We start from the raw sequence: 24874 nt of genomic DNA on the forward strand, positions 1-24874 counted from the left end.
TTCTTTTTTCTGATAGTTTATATTATTATAGTCAATATTTTTAGTAATACGCTATTTAAATTTAAAATATAAGAAAATTTGTATTTCTGCCTGAACTTTTCAAACTCTCAACAATTACATATACAATATACAAAACAAATTCCCTGTGGCCTACATATAGGACCCCTGCGTGGCTGCGTGAGTAGGTTCCGTGCAGATTGAGGAAAACCGTTACTCACACATTACAATAATATGTGATAGCCATCGATTATGTATGACGACATGACGTACCTATACAATATTTAGCTATATCAGTGGGCAGTGGCGTACTCAACTGATTATGACTCCGTTCAATTTACAATACGAACGTTGTTTTTCCTACTATATATATAGAGACCAAGAGACCTAATATTATAATATGCATAGTAGTCTTAGTAGTGGTCTTCCTCGCTCCAACATATTATAAAATATTAGGACATTGGCGAACTTTCACTAAGGTGAAACATCTTAAAACATCTTAAAGAATACTATAGATTTCTTTTTTTCCCTACTAAACTTTCAGTGTCATCTTATGATAAATCGGTTGTTGATGTTTTTTTCTGTCACGTTTCTGACACAATAGTTTAAAAGACTTAAAATTTAAAACCTGCCATGGATGTTAAAATAAATATTATGTAGTATGAAGTATACATATTATAAGGTATTATTAATTATATTTAAATATACGAAATTGTATTTTTATTTTATCATCTGCATTCTGGATTATATTATTATAACAGTTATATTGAACTCAATCGGAGCATACAGTGCTCACTAAAAGATATATAGTCAATTATGCTACTAAAATGTGCCCTCTTTGCATGGGAAAATGAGAAGTGTCCCTAACCGTATATTATGAATATCTCTCGAGGATATAACGATGAAGACGAACGGGTGGTGGCAGCTGGTCGTGTACATTACACTAGGCGATTTCACTAATTCCCAACGCAGACAGACAGTGTCAAACGGCCGTCGCCACTGACACTACACACACAAACAGTTGGGATTGTATTGCGTTGACGGCGGCTGGCGTGTCAAGGTATTTAGTCGTTATAGGTCGTTGTACTCGGCAAACGTGAGAGTCGAGTTTACGCATAATAAATAATTGTTATAATAATAAAATATTATTGGTAACACTACCCTAACTGCATTTGATTTTTTTTTATAGATATAGAGGGATACAATTTAGTTTCTGAAAATATATTTCTACCCTTTCTCATCCTAAATATATTGTAGATATTTTTTTTTGTTCATTTATTTTATTTGACTATATATCAACTCTTTAATAATAAATAATACTTGTAGGCAATTATTTCTTAGTAACGTGTACTTAATGCCGATTCGAAGGACTATTTTTATAAGGTAGGTACTACTTTAAATTCATTATAATAATTACTATTGCCGTAAATTCACCGACATCAGAGCTAAGCTCAACATAGAAGACAACTTGGAAGAAGCTCTAAGTCTACAGCCAATCAACATAGAAAAACTAATTAATTATTTAAAACAAACTAAACTATACCAACTAATTTAATCTAGATATATTTCAATCCTTTTTTTTCATACTGTTATTATTGTTATGTATAATATATTATTGTTAATGCTTCATACTTGTGTAAAAAATATTAATGTTTAAGGCCAATAACCTTTGTTGATGAGACTCAATTAAAATGAAAAATAATAAATAAATAATTACTATGCAGTACGAGTGGATTATGTCAATCGTGATAACATGAATCTGATCTATGTCTCTTTTTTAAACGAATATCCTTAAATCCATCAGTAAAGATAATCCTTACTCTACTATTTTTTTTTTGATAACGTATATCTAGTTGTTGGTATTTTCCACATATGCTATACCAAAAACAAAATAAAGAAATAAATTATATGCCGCTTCACTTACAAATTTAACTGTCAGATATTATATAAAACTAAAGTTTTAAATTATTTTTATGAGTAAAGCCATTTATTCATATTAAAATGTAATGTATTTAAAATCTTAAATATTAAAATGTATTTAAAATAAATGCTTGATGGTTAAAAATAAATACAATTTTGATTTCAAATTGTAGTTGCTTTGTAATATTATTACACTTAGTGTAAAACGATAAAAAATTAATACATACACCATGCATCGTAACGCATCATAATAAACATGAATAATTTCTTTGTCAGCTAACTATTTTTTCCAAGTATTATTTATTTTTAGTTAATCGTTGAAAAATTGAGGTTTGGTTAGAGTTTGAATTCTACGAAACTCTAACTATTTTCTAAGGGTCATCAAAGTTTGAAAACCACTGTTCCCGAGTCCTAACCCCTGCTAATTCTATAAACTCTAAATACGTCCAGTTCTATGCTAATTTGTGATCTCACTATTATTACAAGACCTTTAGAAGTGGAAACGTAGATAACAGTACATACCTACAAGCTTATTATGTAATAGATGTATAATATTTATGATTTTTTTTGCTTGTTCGATATTAGGTTATATGTATATTGTATAGGTATTTTATAAAACTGAGATGGTGATAACCCGATTTCGCTGATGGAAAAATCGAAAAATCGTAAAATTATTAAAATTCCTCACTAAAAACTAGTACATTGAAATACAATAAATACCCTCCCCTTCTCGGTTATCACCAAAAATAGAAAATAGAGCGATTATATGACATCCCAATATGAAATCGGGGGGATAGTTATTTAAAACTATACTCCCCGAAAAATATCGTAAACAAGTCAAACATGATATGTTGTATAACTATAAATATGGTATATATAATAAAGCCTGATTTTTTTACACATGATTATAAGAATAATGATATATTTTAAACCTAGCTGTACCTATTATAATCATTTAAACTAAATTTGAAATCTACGCTATACTTAATACCAATGTTATTATGTTAAAAATGTTTTAAATATCAGATAACATCAAATGTCTTTATAATTAGTATGACTGTTGAAATATTTAATTAAAAAATATAATTTTTTTCATAATCGAATCCGGTGTATAATATAAATATAAGACTTAAATAAGAAGTAAATATATTTTGATATTCTATTATTTATTAATCTATTAATATAAATGTATAGAATATATTCTTATAATTTCGATGCAACAAATTATAATGGAAATAACTCTAAGACACAACGCCAAACAGAAAATGATAACCGAGTTTGATCGTTTCCCGTAAGGTGAACACAACAAACGAATGACCACACGTACGTACTCACGAGTCACGGGTATCCCGCAGTGGTTGAGTACCTGATTATTGCAACTGCATGCGAGGGCAACCGGTGGTAGACATGCTGGATCGCTACAACTCAAAATTAAACCCAGATCCGTGCCATTAAGATTTGGAACCCAGGGCAAAATTAAAAATATTCGCCCTCTTAAAGATTAAAATAGTATAAACAAATTTTTGGCACCCATTTAAACCATGCGTCAGGAGCGTATGCCACTACCCCCCCCCCCCGCGGAACGGATCTGATTAAATCATCTATCCGATTGATGATGGTACAACCACTTAACACGAATCTAAGTACAGAAGTGCCCGTGATTATTGTTTGGCTTGAAATCTCGAGTGTATTGTTGCTTCTTTCCCAATTTACCGGTTACTGGTTACAGCCACTAGCTGATTGAAAAAGTTCAGGTAGTCTAGAGTTAGGATATCTTTAGGTTCGTCACCAAGTATCATTATAATATATCCCGGCTTATTCCTGTAACCGGAGACATACCATTATTCGTCACCTACAAATTTGATTTATTACAATAATTATACTTATACCACACATCTTGTGACTTGTATGCACACTTGGCTATGGGTTAGGATACATATATAGATTAAAGGTATATATAGGTAATATATTAGGTTTGTTAGATTGTTAAAAATTCAAGTTTAGGTAATTCAGGACCTTACTGGATTTTGTCGACAATCGCGTTCGCGAAACGAAAAGTTGGCGTCAATACCGCGGTGAACCGTAGTACCACATTCTTGGCATACCTAGTCTGTATCATATTCTCTAAGACGGATAAACATGATATTTTCCATTGGTTGTACTCCTAGTCACGGTCATTCAGGGTATCCGTTTCTCGTAATGCGTAGTGCGTTGAAATTCCAATGTCACGTATACGTATCATATTTATATATATATTTTCAGGCTTCATTATTTTCGGTTCTCATCGTTCATTTTCCGAGGATTACGTGCCAAGGGCCTTGCGTCAAGTAAGATGCACTTCAGTCAAATATTTATATAGGTAAACCTACAGCATAAGCCTTTTATACCAACTCTACGACGGTTTTTATTAATATTTTTGCATTCACGCATAATTTTGTGTACCCACCTAAAATATGATGAACGTTTGTGAACTTCAAGTAAGACCTTGTTAAGATAAATTCAAGTAAGTATGACGAAGTACTACTTCATCAGACGTCGCAGGCTGTCAATGATTGTAAGGGGATGTTGACATGAGAGGACGTTCACATTGTCATGTTCTATTTTTAAATGATCGTGTCATCGTTGGTATTGTTTTTATTATTATTATCAAAATCGAGACGATGACCGTCAATGCGCAATTAAATAGTCGTTATATTGATATAAATTATAATATACTATAATGGTTTTGTTTTTGGTTTTGTCGACTATTGTAAAACAATAAAGACAGTTTGTTGTCGACTATTTAGTTAGGTATTATATATATTATATATCATTACATGAATCATATTTTTCATCTAGTTACGTTACAGATCGTTTTATCAGGTCTGTTAGTAGTTAGTACACCATAGACCCGAAATTGAATACATTTGACTATATAAGTACATGCTACTTAATAGTATTAGTTAATAAAACAAAATTAAGAAATTTCAACGCGAATATTATATCTCAATCCTCCCCCCCTCTCTAAAAAGAAACAACTATATTTAATGTTCAAGGAGCTGAGAAATCATTCCAATCACAAAAATCGATCCATTACTTCAGCACATTTCAATCCATATACATAAAAACGAAAAACACGTTATTCACTAATGATATTTGAATTCTTACTTTGAGAATAAATGGGTCGGCCATGTATTAGTATGTATTTTAAAATATCAAAGGATATTTATAGAAGTGTATTATAAACAAAATCATAATATACCTATTAATTATTAATAATGGATAACCCAATAAATTATATAATAAAGTTAATACTGGATGAAAATTCATAACATAAACTAATTAATTTCTAATTAATATGATATGCAGTATGTTATTATCATGTATTTAGTATCCAGATGATATATTAATTGACATAACATTATGTCATAGAAATTTGCACCAATATGCGCCACTTATATAATTATAATATAATTATAAGTATTTGTTTTCTAGTATTTGACTGTTATGTACTATAATATTTATAATATAGCTAGCGTGTACAATTAATATAATACATAAATTGCATGATTAAAAATTTAAATTTTTTAAAATAGCTCAAAATATATTAAATGTTAAAGAATAATTTTAAACATTAAGCTGTTGGCAGGATAAATTTTATTTGAGTGTATGATGATGTACTGAAAACAAATTAGTAAGCGTATTTGTGTGTCCCTGTGGAATGAAATCAATCTACCCCCCCCCCTAAACAAATCTTTTGATTGCTAGATAAAAATTTTAACTGAATTGTTGTTTGTAAATCAAGAAATATGTCGAAATTATTTGGATTATTGTTATTATAATAGTTAAGTTAAGAAAATGTTTTTATGCTTTATAATAAACTGACAAATATTCACTCAGAAATATTATATATGTACATAAAATATACTTTTCTACAATATTTAAAAGACGACTACTTTTCAAAAATCAAAATATCACTTAAATTATATGGTTGAATAACATATTATAATAATATTATATTGTTTTAAATGTGCTAGAAATTTCGATTGGACAGTTTTTAAAGTTATATGCAATATTTTGACGTATTATTTTATTTTATTATTATTATTTTTTTTTTTTTTTTTTTTTTTAGCAATTAAATCATTTTATCAAAATTAATAATAATCATAAAACCTTTTAAAAATAATAACATCTAATCATTATATGATTATTCGTATTCTTAACTTATAAATGAAATTAACTTAATTAATTTCATTTAATCAACTGTGAAGTTGGTAAATACCTATTATTTCAATGCATGTATTATCTACGCAAATTATATGCTAAAAAACACTCTACGAACGTAACATAAGAAAAAAAGTCTAGACATTTTTACGGAGAACTATTCTTATCATAATTATTAACCATATATTCACGTTTTGAATTAGCCTTTTAGTGCTTTAAAAAAGTGTGGGCAAAGGCGCAGATAAACACAATTCTCGAATACAGAAGAAAAATATATATATTTATTTTTAAACATAAGTAAATAAATAGCTGTGCTTAGACGTGCGTTTTCTAATTTGTCTGGAAAATCAACAGTTATATAATTACATTATTACGGAGGTTTTGGATGCTGTGATTTTTTGTCATCCGATCACCGATCATATCTCAATAAACGGTATGGTATTTTTCAAAACCTTCGGACCATCCACATTTGATAACAGACAACAGCCATTTTCAGGGTTATTAAATACCTCTCACTCCCATACTCACTTATACTTAAACATTTCCATCAGAGCAAATGGAGAAGCACCCTGCACACTGCTCCACTTACTTAAGGTGGGTATACATCCACACAATGCGTACCATCAGAATTGTATGTATAACAAATTTACCACTTTATGTTAAGTTCCACTGAGTAGAAATTGACTGACAATTTATATAGTTGTATTTTTTTTTATTACTATCCCGCGGCAACTAAGGCCATTGGGAAGGAGGTAGTACTGTAGGTTCTTATGGAACTGTAGGTTGGTTTTATACGTGGGTGAGAGTTTTGGCAGAATTTCTATTGGGACACCCGTAGGTTTCTGCCATGCCCCGGAGTGGGAGATGGCGGAACTTGTTCTCCGGACATCGTGACTTGCCCGGAGAAAAATGCCGCCCGATGGTCGAGGATCGAACCCGGTCCGGCTGAGCCACAGCCGACGTGGTAGACCACTTGGCCACCTCGTCCCCCAGTTGTATTTTTATACGTCGGTTTGATCCTAATTGAAATTCATAATGTGTGCATTCAACAAATTGTCAGTCTATAAGTTTTCTATTTTCAGTTCAGAGTACAGTATTATAAATAATACACAAAATCTACTTCTGATTATATTAGCCCCTCATAAAAATAATAATTAATAAAAAAGAAAATATTTCTTAAAACTATTGAGCTTAAATTAAGATAAATTAACTTAACTTGTATAATTATTTAACTGATTGCTATAAACTATATACAACGAAAAACTGCAATTCAACTCATTAAGTTTGAAATTATTTTAAAAAATTAACATGTTATGTCGTAATGTAACAGAATTAAAACTTTAAGAGTATAGTTAAACTATATAACTCCTTGATTCCCGTTCTTCACAATTTATAAGGAACAAATAACAAAATAACAGCAGTGTGATTATACTCAGAACAGTGGAAATTACCTTTATTTTACGAGGTTGTCCATCGATACCGTAATGTGCTTGTACAAATAATTCATTTTTACGCGTTCGAGAAAAGCGATGACTTAGGATGTAACGATATTTTATTTCTTGAACGGTAATAACATTAGGTACAACTAATATTTACAATTTATCAAATACGGTTGTACATTATAGTTGTAAACGAATAAGTGAATTAACAAACATCAGTAACGTTATCGACTATTGGAAACATAAAGTTGTTTTATTAGTATTATTAGTCACAAAGTGAAGTGTATCGAATGTGGATTAATAATCTATCTGTGAGTATTTGATTATTTAACCACATTCAAACAAAAAATATTACAAAACGCAATGATACAAATAAAAGATACAATAATCGAATGAAAGTTTTATTAGATAAGAAAAAATATTAACAAACAACTTATTCTAACAACATGTCATGTGAAATAATACTCTTTTATATTGTATAATATAATACGAATGTATTAAAATTTTAATGTACGACAGATTTTAAAAAAAATTGTTGATAATTAATATAAACTAACCAATATAAATAAAACTTAAATTTAAAAAAAATTAAAATAATTTTTAATTATACTATTAGAATTCATGGACAGTATACAAGTCTGTTAAAAATGTAAAATGCATTGTTAAATATTGCCCATGCTCAAACGCACCACACCATATTCAAAATACCACCCAGACACAATAATGCACTGTTTAGAACCCATTCTCTCAAATGTATTAAAACATTTTTTCTTAGAAGATGTGCAATATTAACATAAACTTATATTATTAAATAAATATTCAAGGATTTTTTTTTTTATAATTTTTAGATTCTTAAGTTAACTTAAAAAAATAATAAAATATTATCGTGCAATATTGCAGTCATAATATGCTCTCAAATAAAAACGTTTATATTTGGTCAAACTATTATTATTATTATTATATACTAGTCTTATCAGTACCCATTTAATGCATTCATATATGTACTGATGGATATTAGAAGTAAAATAACTTATGACATAGTATGGACCTATATTATTTAAGTATAGTTGTGCTCGTATAAGTTGTATCAATGTATCATGGTAAGACAGCGGAAAAAATAATTTGAAAAAACGAGCAACGAGTAACGACCTCGTTGCGCTCGATCAATGCTGTTTTACGGTTAAACACGGCACTGTACATAAATATTTTAGGGCAAACAAGTTGTTGCACTAAAAATAAATGATATTATTATATTTTGAGTTTTATCATAATAAAAACTGTATAATATACCAAAAATTGCCTAAAAATAATTAACCATACAAAATATTCCCTGATAAATTCACTAATTTATTATATTAATAAAAAAAAGTATTGTTTAATACATACACTTTTTAAATTAAGATTGGAAAAACTATGAATCATAAATATGTTTTTGTTAATAAGTAACCATGACAACGAAAACATTACGGAAATCGGTCAGAAACAAGAAAAAATATGTATCCAGACCTGCAAAAACATTACGTAATATTCATATATTATTAAATATTATAACCACCAGTTAGGTAAGGAGTTGATAGACATTTTTTGACTGATTTAGCGATAAATCATAAAACGCTCAAACAAAAAAACAGTTATAATTGGTGAAAAAACTACTATATACCGCCGCAATTATATTTTTATGTATACCTACTGTAATACATCGTACAGTGTACGCCGAAATGTACAATATATGTATGCATATTAAATTATGATTATGACGTATTAAATATTATTTGTATCTACTGTAGCACTAAATTGACAGTTGACAAATTTATTAGTGCGCAGTAGTCGCGATAGTTATAAAACCATATGCATCATACATTTATACATGACAACTGTCTGACCCATTTTATTTATGTATCACATAATATACGAATATGACGTTCAGGTATTAAACCAATTACTTGTTGTAGTAGCTAATAATCTTTAATAATTAATAGATATACAAGATACGCCGCTAAAAGTTAATAAATGTGACCGTATTTGCAGCTCAAACGCTAGCTACCTTTAATAAGTTCGGAGTGTCACAAAATGACCAGATTCTCCGACAGTTACATTATTGTAATACAAAAATGAAGAAATATTTCGTATTTATGTAATTTCCAGAAAATGCTGTCATTTTAGATAGTATTATATATATATATAATATAATATATAATATATATATATATAATATGTATATATGTATTTAAAGAGCTGTTGTCGTAGTGTCGCAGCTCAATTTATTTTTAGCTCGAATTTTTTAATAAAGTTTAAATTCACATGGTATTTGATAAAATTCCTTATAAACATAAAAAATGGAAAGTTGTTTTGTAGTTATGAATGTCTGTGTGATGGATGGATAAATTTTTTTGTTTACGTCGTACACTCATATTATTATTTAAAATTGAGCGACCGTCATAGTTAGTTTCACATATCTCAACATTTCTTGTATTTATTTTCCCTTCCAATTTAGCTCTTAAACCTATACAAATAATTATTTATAACTAGCAAATTTTAATTTTCACATTCATTACAAATATTTTTATAAAAAAAATTAAAAATTAAAAGTAAAAGTTTACTTTATGCTGCAATGGCAAGATATTATTTAATATTGGTTTTGAATATAGTTTTTAACAAGTAAATTTAAATTAAAAAAGTAATTTTTGTTACATGAACTTCCAGACTCCTGTAACGAACTAAGTTTTAATTCTAAGTTTTAAATATGTATACGAGTAACTAAACTAACAGTTATATATTATTTATTTATTAATGACAACGTCTTTATAAATATAAATACATTGCATATAGATCAAGAATATCAAAAGTATCAAAAATATATCTAATTTTTTAAGCCTAATTGTGTGTTGGAGTAGAGACTAGAGAGTAACATGTACGTATAATAGTTTATTACACAGAAATAGAAGAAAGGAAAAATAAATAAATAAAGTATCAAACAGCATATATTACGTATTAAATAACAATATTTTCTATTGAAATACAAAGAACAACAAGTATGTTCGAAATATATAAATAAATATCGACTGATTATTATATGTTCTCCATACTTTTAATTATTTTAATTAATAGTAACTATACATACAAATAGCAAAGTACTAATAATAATATAAAACATACAAACAGCATCAAGAATACAGACTTTTATTGGGAAGTTAATCCTGAAACAGCCAATTATAAGTTACCTTTTTCTCATTTGGTAAGTCAAGATAAATATATATTTTTTTAAATTGGCATTTTGTATTATAAACTTTACCATAAACTTATTGCTTTAAAAGGGTTTCCATTTGTCACCATTGTGCATGTTATAACAATAAAATATATCATACCTACATAGTACATATTATACATTATATGTGCATAGTATATGTTTACCAGCCATGCATACAATATTGTTATCCGGGTAGGCAGTGGCGTACCTATCTATGGTAGAGAGGGTGGATATAAGTCTAAGTACGTAACTGCCCGTAGGCGAATATCGTTGAATTGGAATAATTATATTAAGTGCCTCTGAATTTGCAATTTACATATTATAATATTTACTTTGGCTGATCCCTACGGAAAGTGTAAAGTAAACGTAAACTACAAATGCAGCCACCAGTGCAGGATTTTCTTGCAGAAGGATACAAGAATATATAAATAATAATTGTAAAAAAAGTCTTGTAAGTTTTTTTTTCACGGGTTTGATAACCATTTTAATTTGTGAATGTTATTTATTTGAATATTTTCCACCATAATTTTTGTGAACCAAAAAAATATTACACTGACAAAACGAAAAAATGTGTTTAACTTTTCCTTATGAAACGCTCGACACAATATTCAGTATAATTAAAATGTTGGTCAGTTCAAAGTTTTTGATTTAACTAAACTTTTAATCATTACTCTATATACGTATATAACCTACAGATTATAGAATTCATTTTTATTTCCATAACATTTATATTTTATCTAGTTAAATTTCTTAATCTTTCACTTTCAAACACTCGGAAGTTCATTGCACATTCAAATACGCAATTATCTACATTATGAAATGTTATTACTTTTCCTTTTTCTTAAATTAGAATTATGTGAAAATGATTTTATGTAAATTTAATAATAATATATAATTGGAGGTTTTAAAAATAAAACTTGAACTTAACCTACATGCTACTACCTGTAGACCTTATACTAATAGATAAGAAGTGTGTATAACAACATTAGAAACGGCATACAAAAATCTCGAAGTTAGGTAGACGGTCTTGATGACAAAATACAATAATCCATACAAACATATTTATATATCAAAATATCTTGTCATTACTACCATGCATTGAGCCACTCGGTCACAAAAAAAGCACCCTCTATGCTTCCACACTAGGAACGAAATCAATTTTTTGTCTATTAGTATAGCGCAGAGAAAGGCTCCCCTTAGGAGAAATGTAAATCATCAAATCGATAACAACCTATGCGAACACTCGAAAAAGAAAATACTTGATAAAATTATTATTATAGAAATGTATTTTATCAACTAATATTTACCTAATTTAATTATTTACTGTGTATTCCGCTATTTACAATACCCAAATGTTACTATCTAAACTAATTCATCTAAAACCAAAACTGGTGTAAGACTCTCAACTGTACATCATTATACAATTCATCAATTTCAATAAACATCTATGGTTATATTTATTCAGCTAGACAGTAAACATAACAAATATTGGCATATGCTCTCACTCGTTCAATGTGGTATCCAATTCAAATTAATGTATACTGATAGATCCTTTGGCTTAAACCACTGACCTTATTTACCAATCCAATAAATATATTCTCTTTATATGGAATCCAGTGAATTTTAACATGAAAAATACGAGGAATCAGACATAATGTAATAAATAATTAACAACAATGAAATACTATCTTTTTCATCACTAGCTGACAATTATTGACATATACAGAAATGTAGAAAAATACTGCATTCATTTAAAAATGTCACAGAAAAAATATTAAGGGAAATATAACGCTCCCGCATTGAACTCTGGTTAACACCATACGATCTCGCGTTGATACCTCATAGAAAATACGGAGAACTCCATTTTAAGTAACAAACAAAAATAAAATTACTGTTAAACACACTATCACCCCTGTCCAAAATTCTAAGAGACTTGAATTGAATTTCTTATGCCAGACAATGTATACTAAATAATTTGATCATTTCTAGTTGTTAAAAGTACTTTAGACTATTTAAATGTATAACATTTTAATATAATGTAAACCCTTGTCTCTGATATCGGGCGATGGTCGTTTGGGCGAAGGTAATAATTTTTACCAAAAAAATAGTAGTCCGTTTGGGCGACTATCATTTGTACCGTTTGGGCGAGTGAAATTATTTTTACCTGTGCGAGGTAAAAACCGGGTGACAGATACTCTGATGATATTATTGCAATATTGCTAATCGTTATTAATCACTATTATCGAAAATAAGATTACGATTCAGACACGCTGTCCAAATTGTACATAATAACACTGTAGTGTGCTATGTGTAGTGTCTTGAATAATACTTTCACGTACGATTATTTAAAAATTAATTCTAACAATATTAGTCAGTTGTAAATTTTTATATTTTCTTACATTTATAATGGATTTAAAAATTGAACATATTTTAACTACGAAAAGAGGTAAAAGATGTATAGTTATCGAACAGTACAAATACACAGAATCAAATATTCTTCAAAATGAAACAATTCGATTTCGTTGTACAAACAAAAAATGTAAAGTAAGTGTCTTAATTGATAGTAATGTAAAAAATATATTAGAGATGACAACACATTTACATAATCATGAGCCGAATACAAAAAGATCTTTAGCTATAGATAATAGCTTTTGTTTAATTGTTGAGTGTATATTATAATCATTTTCATACCGCTCAAACCGTGGTATTTTTAATTGAATAATTCTCGCCCAAACAGTATATATCTATTCGCCCAAATGGTATATATCTATTCGCCCAAACAGACTATATTTTGGGTCGATTCGCCCAAACGGTCTACGCCCCTGATATCAACCAAAACCTATTTGTCGTACCTATCAACGTTACACAGTTCAGACACATACACCTACTCAGGCGATGTTTTGGATGATCAAACTCCCTTCAAATTGTTTGTGGTTTTTTATGGTAATTCATTATTAAAAATACTAGGTATATGTATAGTCAGTAAATATTATATTAAGTGGCGTAATTACGGGGGTGCATGACGGTGCACTTGCAACCCTTGGTATTATGTTACAGGTGCAAAGATATACTTTTGCACCTGCAGATGCTGAACTTTATACCTATTAAAACACAATATCAACTATATTTCATTGATTTGTTGAATATTTTTTAAATTTATTTAAAAATTTTGCTATCACTCTAATTAATTTCATATAAATATTATATTTTTATAATATGTATAATTTATCATAGTATAGATACAGCACATATAGTATTTAAAATATAGGTACCTACCGTTGTTGATATTTGTTTATTTTATATTGTTATCAAATATAAAAAGATACCTATATAGTACACGTGAGCAATGCAATTAGCATTAAATATGAGTAATATGACTTGATTTGTCATTACGATTATTGGACCGATAAAAATTTTGCACCAGCTGAAATTTAATGGAATTACGCCAATGAATATATTATTTATTAAACTAACATATTATAAGCAAAAACTATTGTAAGAGTTGATACATTTTTGATAATAAATCATCTAATAAATAATAAGTAACAAAACATACGCTGTCCGACGGCTGTGCGTCTGGATTTTTATTCTAACGTAATATAAGATTCTAAATTAAGACAACAGTTTTGTCTGCGGTTTTTTTTTCGATAAATAACAATGTACAATAATTTTTGTTGAATAGGATTAAGGGTCATGAACTCTCGCCTAAAATGTTATTGTGCTGTTGTACGAATCCACGACTAATAGGTACTACGTTATTATATTATTATAATATTAATTATGTATACCGAGGTATATCATGCCAGCTATTGCGGTATAACTACAGTGCGCGCGCGAGCTCACAACGAGTAATGACTAATGACGTTATATAAATAATAATACAGTTGAAGGAACAACATCGGCGCGCGAAGAACGGTATAATAATATACCCACTCGCACACGGACGTGCTGAAATTATTCAGTTTGATCGCTCTCCGCTATTATTATTATTAATATCATTTTCGTTACGTTTTATATAATATTATATAATATTAAATTATACTCGAATCGGCTAATTGTACTGCTATGGGCATTGTCTGTGATTTTTATTTTTACACGACGCATTATGTATGCGCACGGTACCGCCTGTTTGTTTTACATAAATATATATTTAATTTTATACGCATACAAAATATTATATATTGCAGCAGACGTGCGGGTGAGCAAGTCCGCAAAATGCGCGTGTGAGTGGCGTAAGGGGAGGCGAGTGAGCACATTCAGTCACACGCCGTACACATGCGTTACATACGAATGCTGTCCACTTCGTCATTTGAGCGTGTGTAATATGTATGTATAAGGTTTTTTTTTTTAATCCATTGCGCTTGTATATGACGCCTCAATGCAAATTGTATCCTATTGTCTAGATTGTCTAGAAGCTAGTCTAAAAGCGAATGATGATAATCATAATAATAACATACTGCACCACTCGCACGTCGCAGATGTATTCCCTTTATGTTGTTTTTTAAAACACTACAAATTTCGAGCGCAGACAGAAGAAAAAAACGTTTGTACAGTATACAACGACGACACCGCTCTGCTAAATGACAGCTAAAATGCACTCGACGGATTACCGCCGTTGTTTACATACACAAAAACTACGCATATATATATAAGGTACTACGGTTACGGTTGAACGTGTGTACTCGCGACTATATTAATAACACCTATGGGTGTACAGCAGACTTGAAAGGTGTAACAATACACTGTAATACATATATTATATATTAGGCATATGTGTGTGTGTAATGTATAGTACCTATACGTATTGTATAATATTATATAATAGACGAACGCGCCTCCAAACCGTTATCCTAATTAAAATAGGTACCTACTGCAGTCGGTGACCGGTGTGAAAAGAAAAAAAAGTATAATATGCAACGTACGTATAGAATATTATTACTACATGTATATAGTACATTGTGTGTTTAAACAATATACAGGGCGAACTACCATCAAAGAGTAAGAACGAAACGACGATACAACGTAGGTACACAATTTGTTTAATACAAAATATAATAATATAATGAAAATTATCAATAATAATCCACTATTATTAATATTCTATGTATAGATAGTTGTTGACAGTTTGAAAATAAATTTGAACCATGCCAAGTAATTTAAAACAACATTTTAGACACAATATTATATATAAAATATTATATTATCTAGGTACTCCTTAATTATTACGCTTATTTAAACTAAAATTTATTATAATATCCTCTTTGTTTGTTATTCTACGTTGCGGAATCTATTCAAAAATTGTGTAAAATCGTAAAACAGAAAGATTCGTACATATGTATGACTAGGTATTTTAAATACTCGTGGTAATTATTGATGGATCACTCTGTACATATATTGTACATAAGTACATCAAAATGTGCATACGCACACAGTCTGCTTAGTTTTTTTTTTAAACGGTGATTCTCGTTTTTTCACCATGCACGCATACTTCCTATATGCACCGAGTGCATTGTTCATTTATTTTATTTTTTTTGTAATTATGTACAGTATGTAATACGCACTTTTATTCACACGAAGGTTAGCGTATTACATGGGTATGCGACAATTTAAATAATTCCGTTAATCATAAATATTAACATAACCTTTAGTACATTTAATATAATATACCCTAACAGAGTGCACGATACACAGTCTGCGAGTAAATATAATATCCTAGCTTATTTTATACCCGATCACGGATTACATAAAAGCATTGACGACACGCTCGTACATAAATAAATGTATAACCATCTGTTTTATTGTCGGTATCAGACAAAAAAAAAACATAATCTCACAACCAGTCACCAGACAACACATATATAGGTATCTTTAAACCTCCCGAAGGGAATGTGTGCCTTTTTTAATATCGGCGCCCGTGACTTTATTACCCATTGGCCATCCAGCATCTTCTCGATATTGTATATTAAATATCAAAAACGACTATTATTGATTTAATAATTTTCGTGGTTAAAATTATTTAAATAAAATATTCTGTTTAAATAATCAAAAATTCAGAAGGATATATCTAACGATGTCATGCTTTATAATAAACTTAGTATATAAAAATTTATTTTTTTTTTTTATTTACATTTCACGAGATATTATATTTAATACCACCTCTGCAGTAATTATAATATTAAAAGAAGTGACTAAAATATATTAAATGTAGATTTATCCATAAAAATTAAAAACTAAGACGACAAAAAACATCATATTTGGTAAACTCTAAGGTTATACAAGTAGTAATACCTACCTAATTACAAATAAGTTATCATACCTATGAAACTATACAAAAACTGAATTACTATAACTGCATATGATACCTAACCAATGTTGTATAATGCATTTGCTATACAATAGCAGATTAACTGTTTGCGATCTCTATACATACCTACCTATACAAAAACTGTATTAATACCTACCACTCCACAAAATGTGATTCGACGTTTGATCGGACTAAGGCCAACATACGAAATAATTGTGAATACAAATAATATTATTTTATAAAAATACTTTAATATTTTATATTAATATCCTATTCACACGCATATAAGTACTAAATAATATAAAATTATATATAATATAATGATATAGTGTTGATCTTTTGATAATATATTATATAGTGCCTCCTAATGGAAAATAAAGAAAAACAATATGATATCGATATTATATTATATTATATTATATGGGAATTCGTATTTCAAACTGAAGATTATTAGATACTTTTATGATGAAGCACGTTCATTTCTTGAGTTTATATTTCATAATAAGTTTTTAACTATTATACTAGCTATTTGCAAAATATCTATAGTTCATTTTCAGACTAGCTCATAAATAAAAAAGGTTAGTGTATAAGTTACAGGTAATAATATATTTAAAATATTCTCGAATCTATATAAAGATTTAGATTTTTCAAAATACTCCGACGAGAGTAGAATTCATTCGGTATCTAGGTAATATTTTTAAAATGTCTTGTTATCTAAATTATTACAATGATTTACAGTTGGTCTAACAAGTAGTTTTATTTCAAAAACTCAGCACGAACGATACGGACGTTTAATTTTTGTGTTATATTGTACCTACTATAATAGTAGTTTAAAATGGAAAATTTACGGGGAAAAACTGTTTATCGCGCGTGATTATTATACGCAAGTTAACATAGTTGTAAAATGATGGATAAATAATAATATTATTACGTGTAAGGTACTCACGGGACTGAGATTGTTGATTGTGATGATGATGATGATGATGATGGTGATGATGATGAGTATGAACGCGGTCGTTGTCGGCGGCAGCGGGGTCGGTTTCGTTAGGCTGCGGCTGATGGTGCGGCGGCAACGTCGGCGAAAGGGGTCGGCGGAATAACGTGTCGGTGGCGGCAGTGGTGATGGTCGTCACGTTGTCGGCGGTCGCTATCACGACGGTCGCGGCGGCGGTGGTAGCGGCGGCGACGGCGGCGACGACGGCGGCGGCTTCGACCACTTGGCCGCGGACGACAACGACATCACGGCCGGCGGCGACAGCGGTATGCTGGACGAGGTCGGCCGTCGCGTTAACGTCGGTGAACGCGGCCGCCCTGGAGCGCATGAGCGACAGCGACGTGATCACGGCGGCCAGACAACAGATCGCCGGTAGGTAACAGCAGCCGCAGACGGTCAGTTTGCAGCCGGCCGTGGTCGTACGCGCGGTGCTGCCGATCGCGCCAACGCACCACCACCAGCACCACGGCCACCACCACCGACGACGATGACAACAACAACAACAACACGAAGACGCCGGCGCGAAGATGATCCCGATCACCACCGCGGCTATCGTCACCCGCTATTGCTGCTGCGGCCGTTGACCGACGGATATCTTGTGCTTTGAACGGCCGCCGTCCGTAGTTTTTCGACGACGCCTCGAGCCACTGACCGATCGTCGTTGTCGTCGTAGTTGATGTCAATGCTTTCTTCGTTGTCGTTGATGATTATGTTGTTGTTGTTGTTGTTATCGTTGTTTTCGTCGTTATAACCGCAGCCACACATCGATCAGCCACACTCGGCGGCTCGCCCGTACTTTTTTCGCACCCTTATCATGGCAGTGTATACGACGGCAACGATACTGATGATAATACCCACACTGAAACACAAGTCATAATAAAATATAATATTACACGCCACATCGGTACTTAAGCGTAGTAATAATAATAAAGTAATAATGTTAAGTTGTGGGGAGCACTAATCGATATAACAAGATTCAAAAATAACAACATACCTATGCAGCAGTCTGCGACGAAAAGTCATTACAATAATGCCCATAAACCTCCCTCTGAATATACACCACCCTAAACTCTGTATACTGTACAGCAAATAATATAGTTCCTTGATCGGTTCAATGATGCCCACGACGAGCTTAACGAGTTTTAGGGGATGTGGCCAACCCCCCCCCCCCCAGACGGCTTTTATTCTCGTGACATTATCGTCGTACATATTTCTTATGCGAAATGCGTACTTGCGTTTGGCACAGACATAATTTGTAAAACTCAGTCGTGCGCTCGTCGTCTCGTATATATTATTATATACATATGAATCGTGCCACTACTGAACAAGACAAGATTTGAACTCAATAATCGCTTTTTCATAGTTATTAAGAAGTATAAATATACATTTTAAACACATATAAGATATGTACTTTCTAAAAAGTTTGAACATTTAACTATTTATTTTGGTAAGTATAGAGTTGCAACTGTTTATGATAGTATTGGTTCCTTACATTATAATATTTTAGTCGTAATGTCGATGTAGTCAAAAAATATCTTACAGTCGAGTGCTCACTCATGTATAATCATACGCAATTAATATTCTTTTCAAAGAAAATAAATTATTTATTAAAAACACCTGACGGCTGTCGTCGTGTTAGCGCGGTGACGTAAAACGTCACATACGTCACATATTAACGTTTTTAATATATTTTATTCGTACTCGCGAGCTATATAATTGTAGTTCTTTTCGGTTGACATGATATATTATTATACTTTAGCGTCGTACAATGCATACGTCACAGACATTTTTTACGACAAGGGTTTTTTACTGTCCAAACCGTAGTTGTAATATTTAGACGTTATGCGCAGACGCCGCGAAGAAAATGACGAGCAAGGGCACACGGATATCCCGCAGTGCACGCGAAAACTTTTCTTCCGGCGGCAGATCGTCGCCGTCGTCTTTGTTGTCATCGTTGTTGCCGCCACCGCGGTCCGTTGTTACACATCGACGAATCGAGGGCCCTAACCGCATTCCCCGGACGAGACGTGGAAACCCACAGATATTGTATATTATTATTTTCGGTTACGTGAACGAGGATAATATTTCTAACCACGGTATATAAATTAGGATCTCTGTACATCGGAAACTAACGTGACGAAAAACATCGGTATTTCCAGATCAGAACTGAAACCTTTTTTTTTTGTAAATTTGGAACCTATTCCAAAAATTCCTGGCTAACCGTTATGGTGCAGGGTGCAGCAGTATAACGTCATGAGTAATATAACAACAGAACCACAAAATCCTTTGGAATATATAATTAAGTTTTCTAAAAACCGTTATTTTGAATTTTGATGTTGAGGAGTATTAGGTTATTACTACTTATTTTTAGTTTTCAATTTTTTAATAAATAATGCTATCTGTGCTTAAAAAAAATCGATCGTTTATCGTAATGAAATTTATGTAAAAATAAAATTATAAATTTACAAAATTTACAAAATTTACCTACAATACTTAAACAATTTCAATATAAGCATAACTGATAATAAAAAAGCCGTGTATTACAATTTATAGCGCACTTTTTAAAATATTATTGTGAAAGGGCAACAGTATTGTTTTGATATTTACTTGGAAAAAAAAGTTTTGATGTGGGCGAAGTTGAACGTTATAATTGAGATTCCTAAACACTCGCCGTACACTATGTAATATCACACGTTAAAATGTTCACTCAAATGTGCTTTCTAGTATTTTATTTTTAGTATCTATAAGACTACATAACGTTATACGCATCACATATTATATATATTAGATTTATTTGTGTATATAATAACTTTTACTCGAAGATATTATTATGTTGAAATATCATACACAGACGCATAAGACAATTAATTAGCTTTGATATGCTGAATTTTAGTATTTAAGACGATATTACACATTTACTTATTTTAATAATTGTATATAGATTGTACATTTTCTTTAACTAATAAAAAAAGATGATAAAATTACGTTTGAAAACTGTGTACTTAGGTATAACTTAAAACGCAGGAATTCGTAAATAAAAAAACTTTACCAAAGAAATTTTCAAAAATATTCTTTTATCTTATTAAAACAGGTATATAGGGTCAGTTTATCAAAATACCAACATTCTACAGTAATAAATCAATATTTATTATATCTTTGTTGCGTGCTAAGAGAATTTTAAGGTGGGCGCATATGGATTCACTTCTTTTACAAAGCATAACAATAAAACGCGTTGTAGTTGCTCTTACCGTAAATATAGGTAATTCTAGTTAATTTTACTGAACATTTTAATGGCATTTTGTTTATTGATTTTATGTATAAATAATAAGAAAACGTCTAAATGTAAAAAAATGAAAACCCATAAATTTTATATTTTAAGTTGAAATATGCACACAAAATATATATATAATTTGAGTTTAATACTGTAAAACGGTCAGTCACTATCAAAATCTAAAATAGCATGTAAGCTCGTAACACAGATATACTTAGATAATAAACTAGATTGCTAACTATAGTGATATTATGTGAAGTCATTATCCGCCATTTATAGTAGGCCAAATGCATGCCAAAATCCCACCAAAATTTGAATTCTTGTTTAAAATATTTTTAATGTATTTTTATTTTTTTGTCATTGATATTGATTTTTGTATAATTTTGTCACAATAAATTATGAAACTATTTTATTTTACAACATGTAAATGTATTTATGTTTTTATATTAAGTATGCAATATTGTTTTAATTTATCAAAACACCTATACACCTACTACCTAGTTAAGAAACTGTTCCTTTAAATATACCTAAGTATTATTAACAAATTATAATATAATAATATAATTTATTGGTAATAAAATAGTATCTAAAGAATAGCATTATAATACACTTACCCAATGTATATGTTTATATATATTATTATTATAAATTATAAAAATAACATGAAATTATTCAATAGATCATTAACGACATTTTAAATTAATTAGACAATAATAATTTATAAATTATTTAACAAATGTCAAATAATAAAATAAATTTGTTACCTTCAATAATAAAACACATTTTAAAACTTTAAACTTTAAAACATTTATTGACTATTGTTTAAAAGAAATCAGTCAAGACAAATCAGTGATAAATTGTGTTATCAAAATTATAACATGATAAGATACCAATGACCTACTAGTAATGGCGGATGTGTGGCTTCAAACGTTTATATGGTTAGTACAGGGAACCTAGCAATCTAGTTTATTATCTATATCTGTGGTTCGTAAGTACCTATGTACAATATTTAACTAAGGAAATATAGTGCATGGTTCTTTTGAAAAATGTTTCTATACCTACGCTAATTCTATCATGATATTAAACAGTCTATTCTATTTGATATAAATCAAATTCCTAATAGAAAATACTAAGTCGTATGAATAAATAAACATAATATAATGCTTAATTATTTAACTGTTTTATAATTTATCATGCACATTTTTTTATATTATAATGATACTAAAACTCATCAACTTGCAAAGTTCAATATCAAAAGTCTACAAAGCGAAAGTAATGTAGTTAATAATTAATTTTTTATAATGTACCAAGTTAAAATTGAGTAAAAATTAGGTGTGTATACATTTACTAAAATGTATTAGCCAGTTAATGGGTTGTGGTTTTTTTAGCTAACATACAATGATAGAATTAAAAATTTAGAGTACGCAAAAATTAACGTTTTTCAGTACAAATAGTTTATAAAGAGAAAACTTATTAATATTATTAAACTTAAATCTAATTTTGTAGTAAATTGTAATAGTACCATAAAATATAATGGCAGATACAGTAAACAAATTATAAACAATGTAAAGAAATATGAGATTTAGTTCTGTTCAAGAAATAATATGTCAATATTTTTCTTTTGCCACTCATTCATATATTATATTGATCATACCTATATGTAACTCATTTGAAATGTCTCGAGAGTACTTCAATATTTAAAAATGCTATTTTTTCCATAAAACATATAAAGAATAAATATATTATAGCCATTATCACAGTAATACAAAATGTTTTTTAAGCTATTATAAAAATATTATATAGGTTAGTTAATTTGTAGAAAAAATCGTAAAAAAAAGATATATTAAGTATGTAAGACAACAGAACAACACGTTTAACGTCATTATGAAAAAAAAAATAGTAAGTATAGCGTAAATTATATTTAATGGAAAAATAAATAATTTTACTAAAATCTAAAAGCATAATCGTCTCCCCGATGCGCTTTTAACTAAAATTCTAGTATGATAAACTACATCGCTTAAATGGACCTATAACATTGTTTTCCTATTACACATAATTATTATAGTACTTAAACGTCATAATAATCATAAATATATTATAATGAATTTCTATCGATTTATTTAAATCTACAATAAAAAGTTTACTGATGCATACGGATATGGAATCATATATGTATGCATGAAGCTAATTAGGATAAAAATTAATTTACGTAATTAAATTTATTAATGCATAGTAAACTATAGAAATTATGTCAAAGCTTCACATATTATACACCTATTTTATTATATTGTACTATACTGTAAACCTACCCAGAAGTTTAACAATAATAAGAACAATTTAAGTTTTGTAGCTTAGATGCAGAACCGTTTAGTCATCACGTTTTTACAACATGTCTCACTTTTTATGTATTTGAATTATTTACATGGCTAAAAAATAGTTTAATATTATAATCAAATTGTCAATTCATAAGCAAAATATATTGCTTGATTCTCTGTAATTGATATTTTTGAGTAGGTGCCTATTTCACGTCATGTCCAATGTATACCAATAAATTGCTCAACATGTATATTTGTTGTAATGAACAATTTATTAAGTATAATATATAAGTCAATGCATTAAATGCATTCAACATTGTCCTACTAAGCAGGTAATATATAAGTACAGCAGCTTTATTTTCGATGAATGTATTGGCACGATCGTCAGAAACAATTTAAAATAATAATATCGAATAATATTAATATAATAAGCACATCAAAACATGATTACATTAGATTAATTAGGATTGAAGTAGCGTATTTTGTTTGTATTATAAATCATGCAGAACACAAAATCTACATAAAATCTTTTGCTTTACTTGTATATTATTTTTTTTAAGTTTTTAGTATTATATACGCTGTAGACCTACCAGATGTATACCTACCAAATTGCATATTTCTAGTTAACATGTTTACATTTCCTATCTATATACCTATTAATTAACACTATTATAATATCACAGATATTATAAATATAAGTACATACCTATACCTATATTATATTTACATAGGTATTCGTTTTGTTATATCGGAGACCAAGTTATTTAAACACAATTATTATATTTACAAGTTTTAAATTAAATTGTAAAAGTGTAATTTAAAACTTAACGCTCGGGTTATTCTGAATTTTACTTCTCTCTTGATTTTTTTTAATTCTAAAAAATCGTTGATGATTTCGACTTCATTTTTAAAATATTTACAACTTAAAGGTAACTATTGATAAATACATAGCTTATCGTGATATTTTGACTAGATTATTTTACTAAATAGTAAATGTTAATAAATCGAAAACGTTAGCCGTATACAGGGTGATTTTTTTATCAAACAAAACTCAATATTTCAAAAAGTATAGATTATTTTTCAAATTTTTAGATACATGTTTTTCTACAACTGTATAACGTTTTATTTTTTTTCACTCGTATATTTAAAATAGGTATCAACTTTTGATTTTCAAATGGCAACCT

General features: G+C 29.5%; 1 protein-coding gene across 2 annotated transcripts in view; it reads right to left on the minus strand.

The window, feature by feature from the left end:
- The window catches only part of LOC107171559 (uncharacterized), a 63715-nt gene that overhangs the window by 35400 nt on the left and 3441 nt on the right, over nucleotides 1–24874 (minus strand). For both annotated transcript variants that reach the window (XM_089225162.1, XM_089225161.1), the window contains exon 2: nucleotides 18057–18963. In XM_089225162.1, the coding sequence (XP_089081288.1) occupies nucleotides 18057–18432 (376 nt within the window). In that variant the 5' untranslated portion in view covers nucleotides 18433–18963. The remainder of the gene's footprint in view (nucleotides 1–18056; nucleotides 18964–24874) is intronic.

Source organism: Diuraphis noxia, unplaced genomic scaffold (genome assembly GCF_037042655.1).
Source record: "Diuraphis noxia isolate RWA-SAM2 unplaced genomic scaffold, SU_Dnox_SAM2 contig0004, whole genome shotgun sequence".
Classification (NCBI taxonomy): Eukaryota; Metazoa; Arthropoda; class Insecta; order Hemiptera; family Aphididae; genus Diuraphis; species Diuraphis noxia.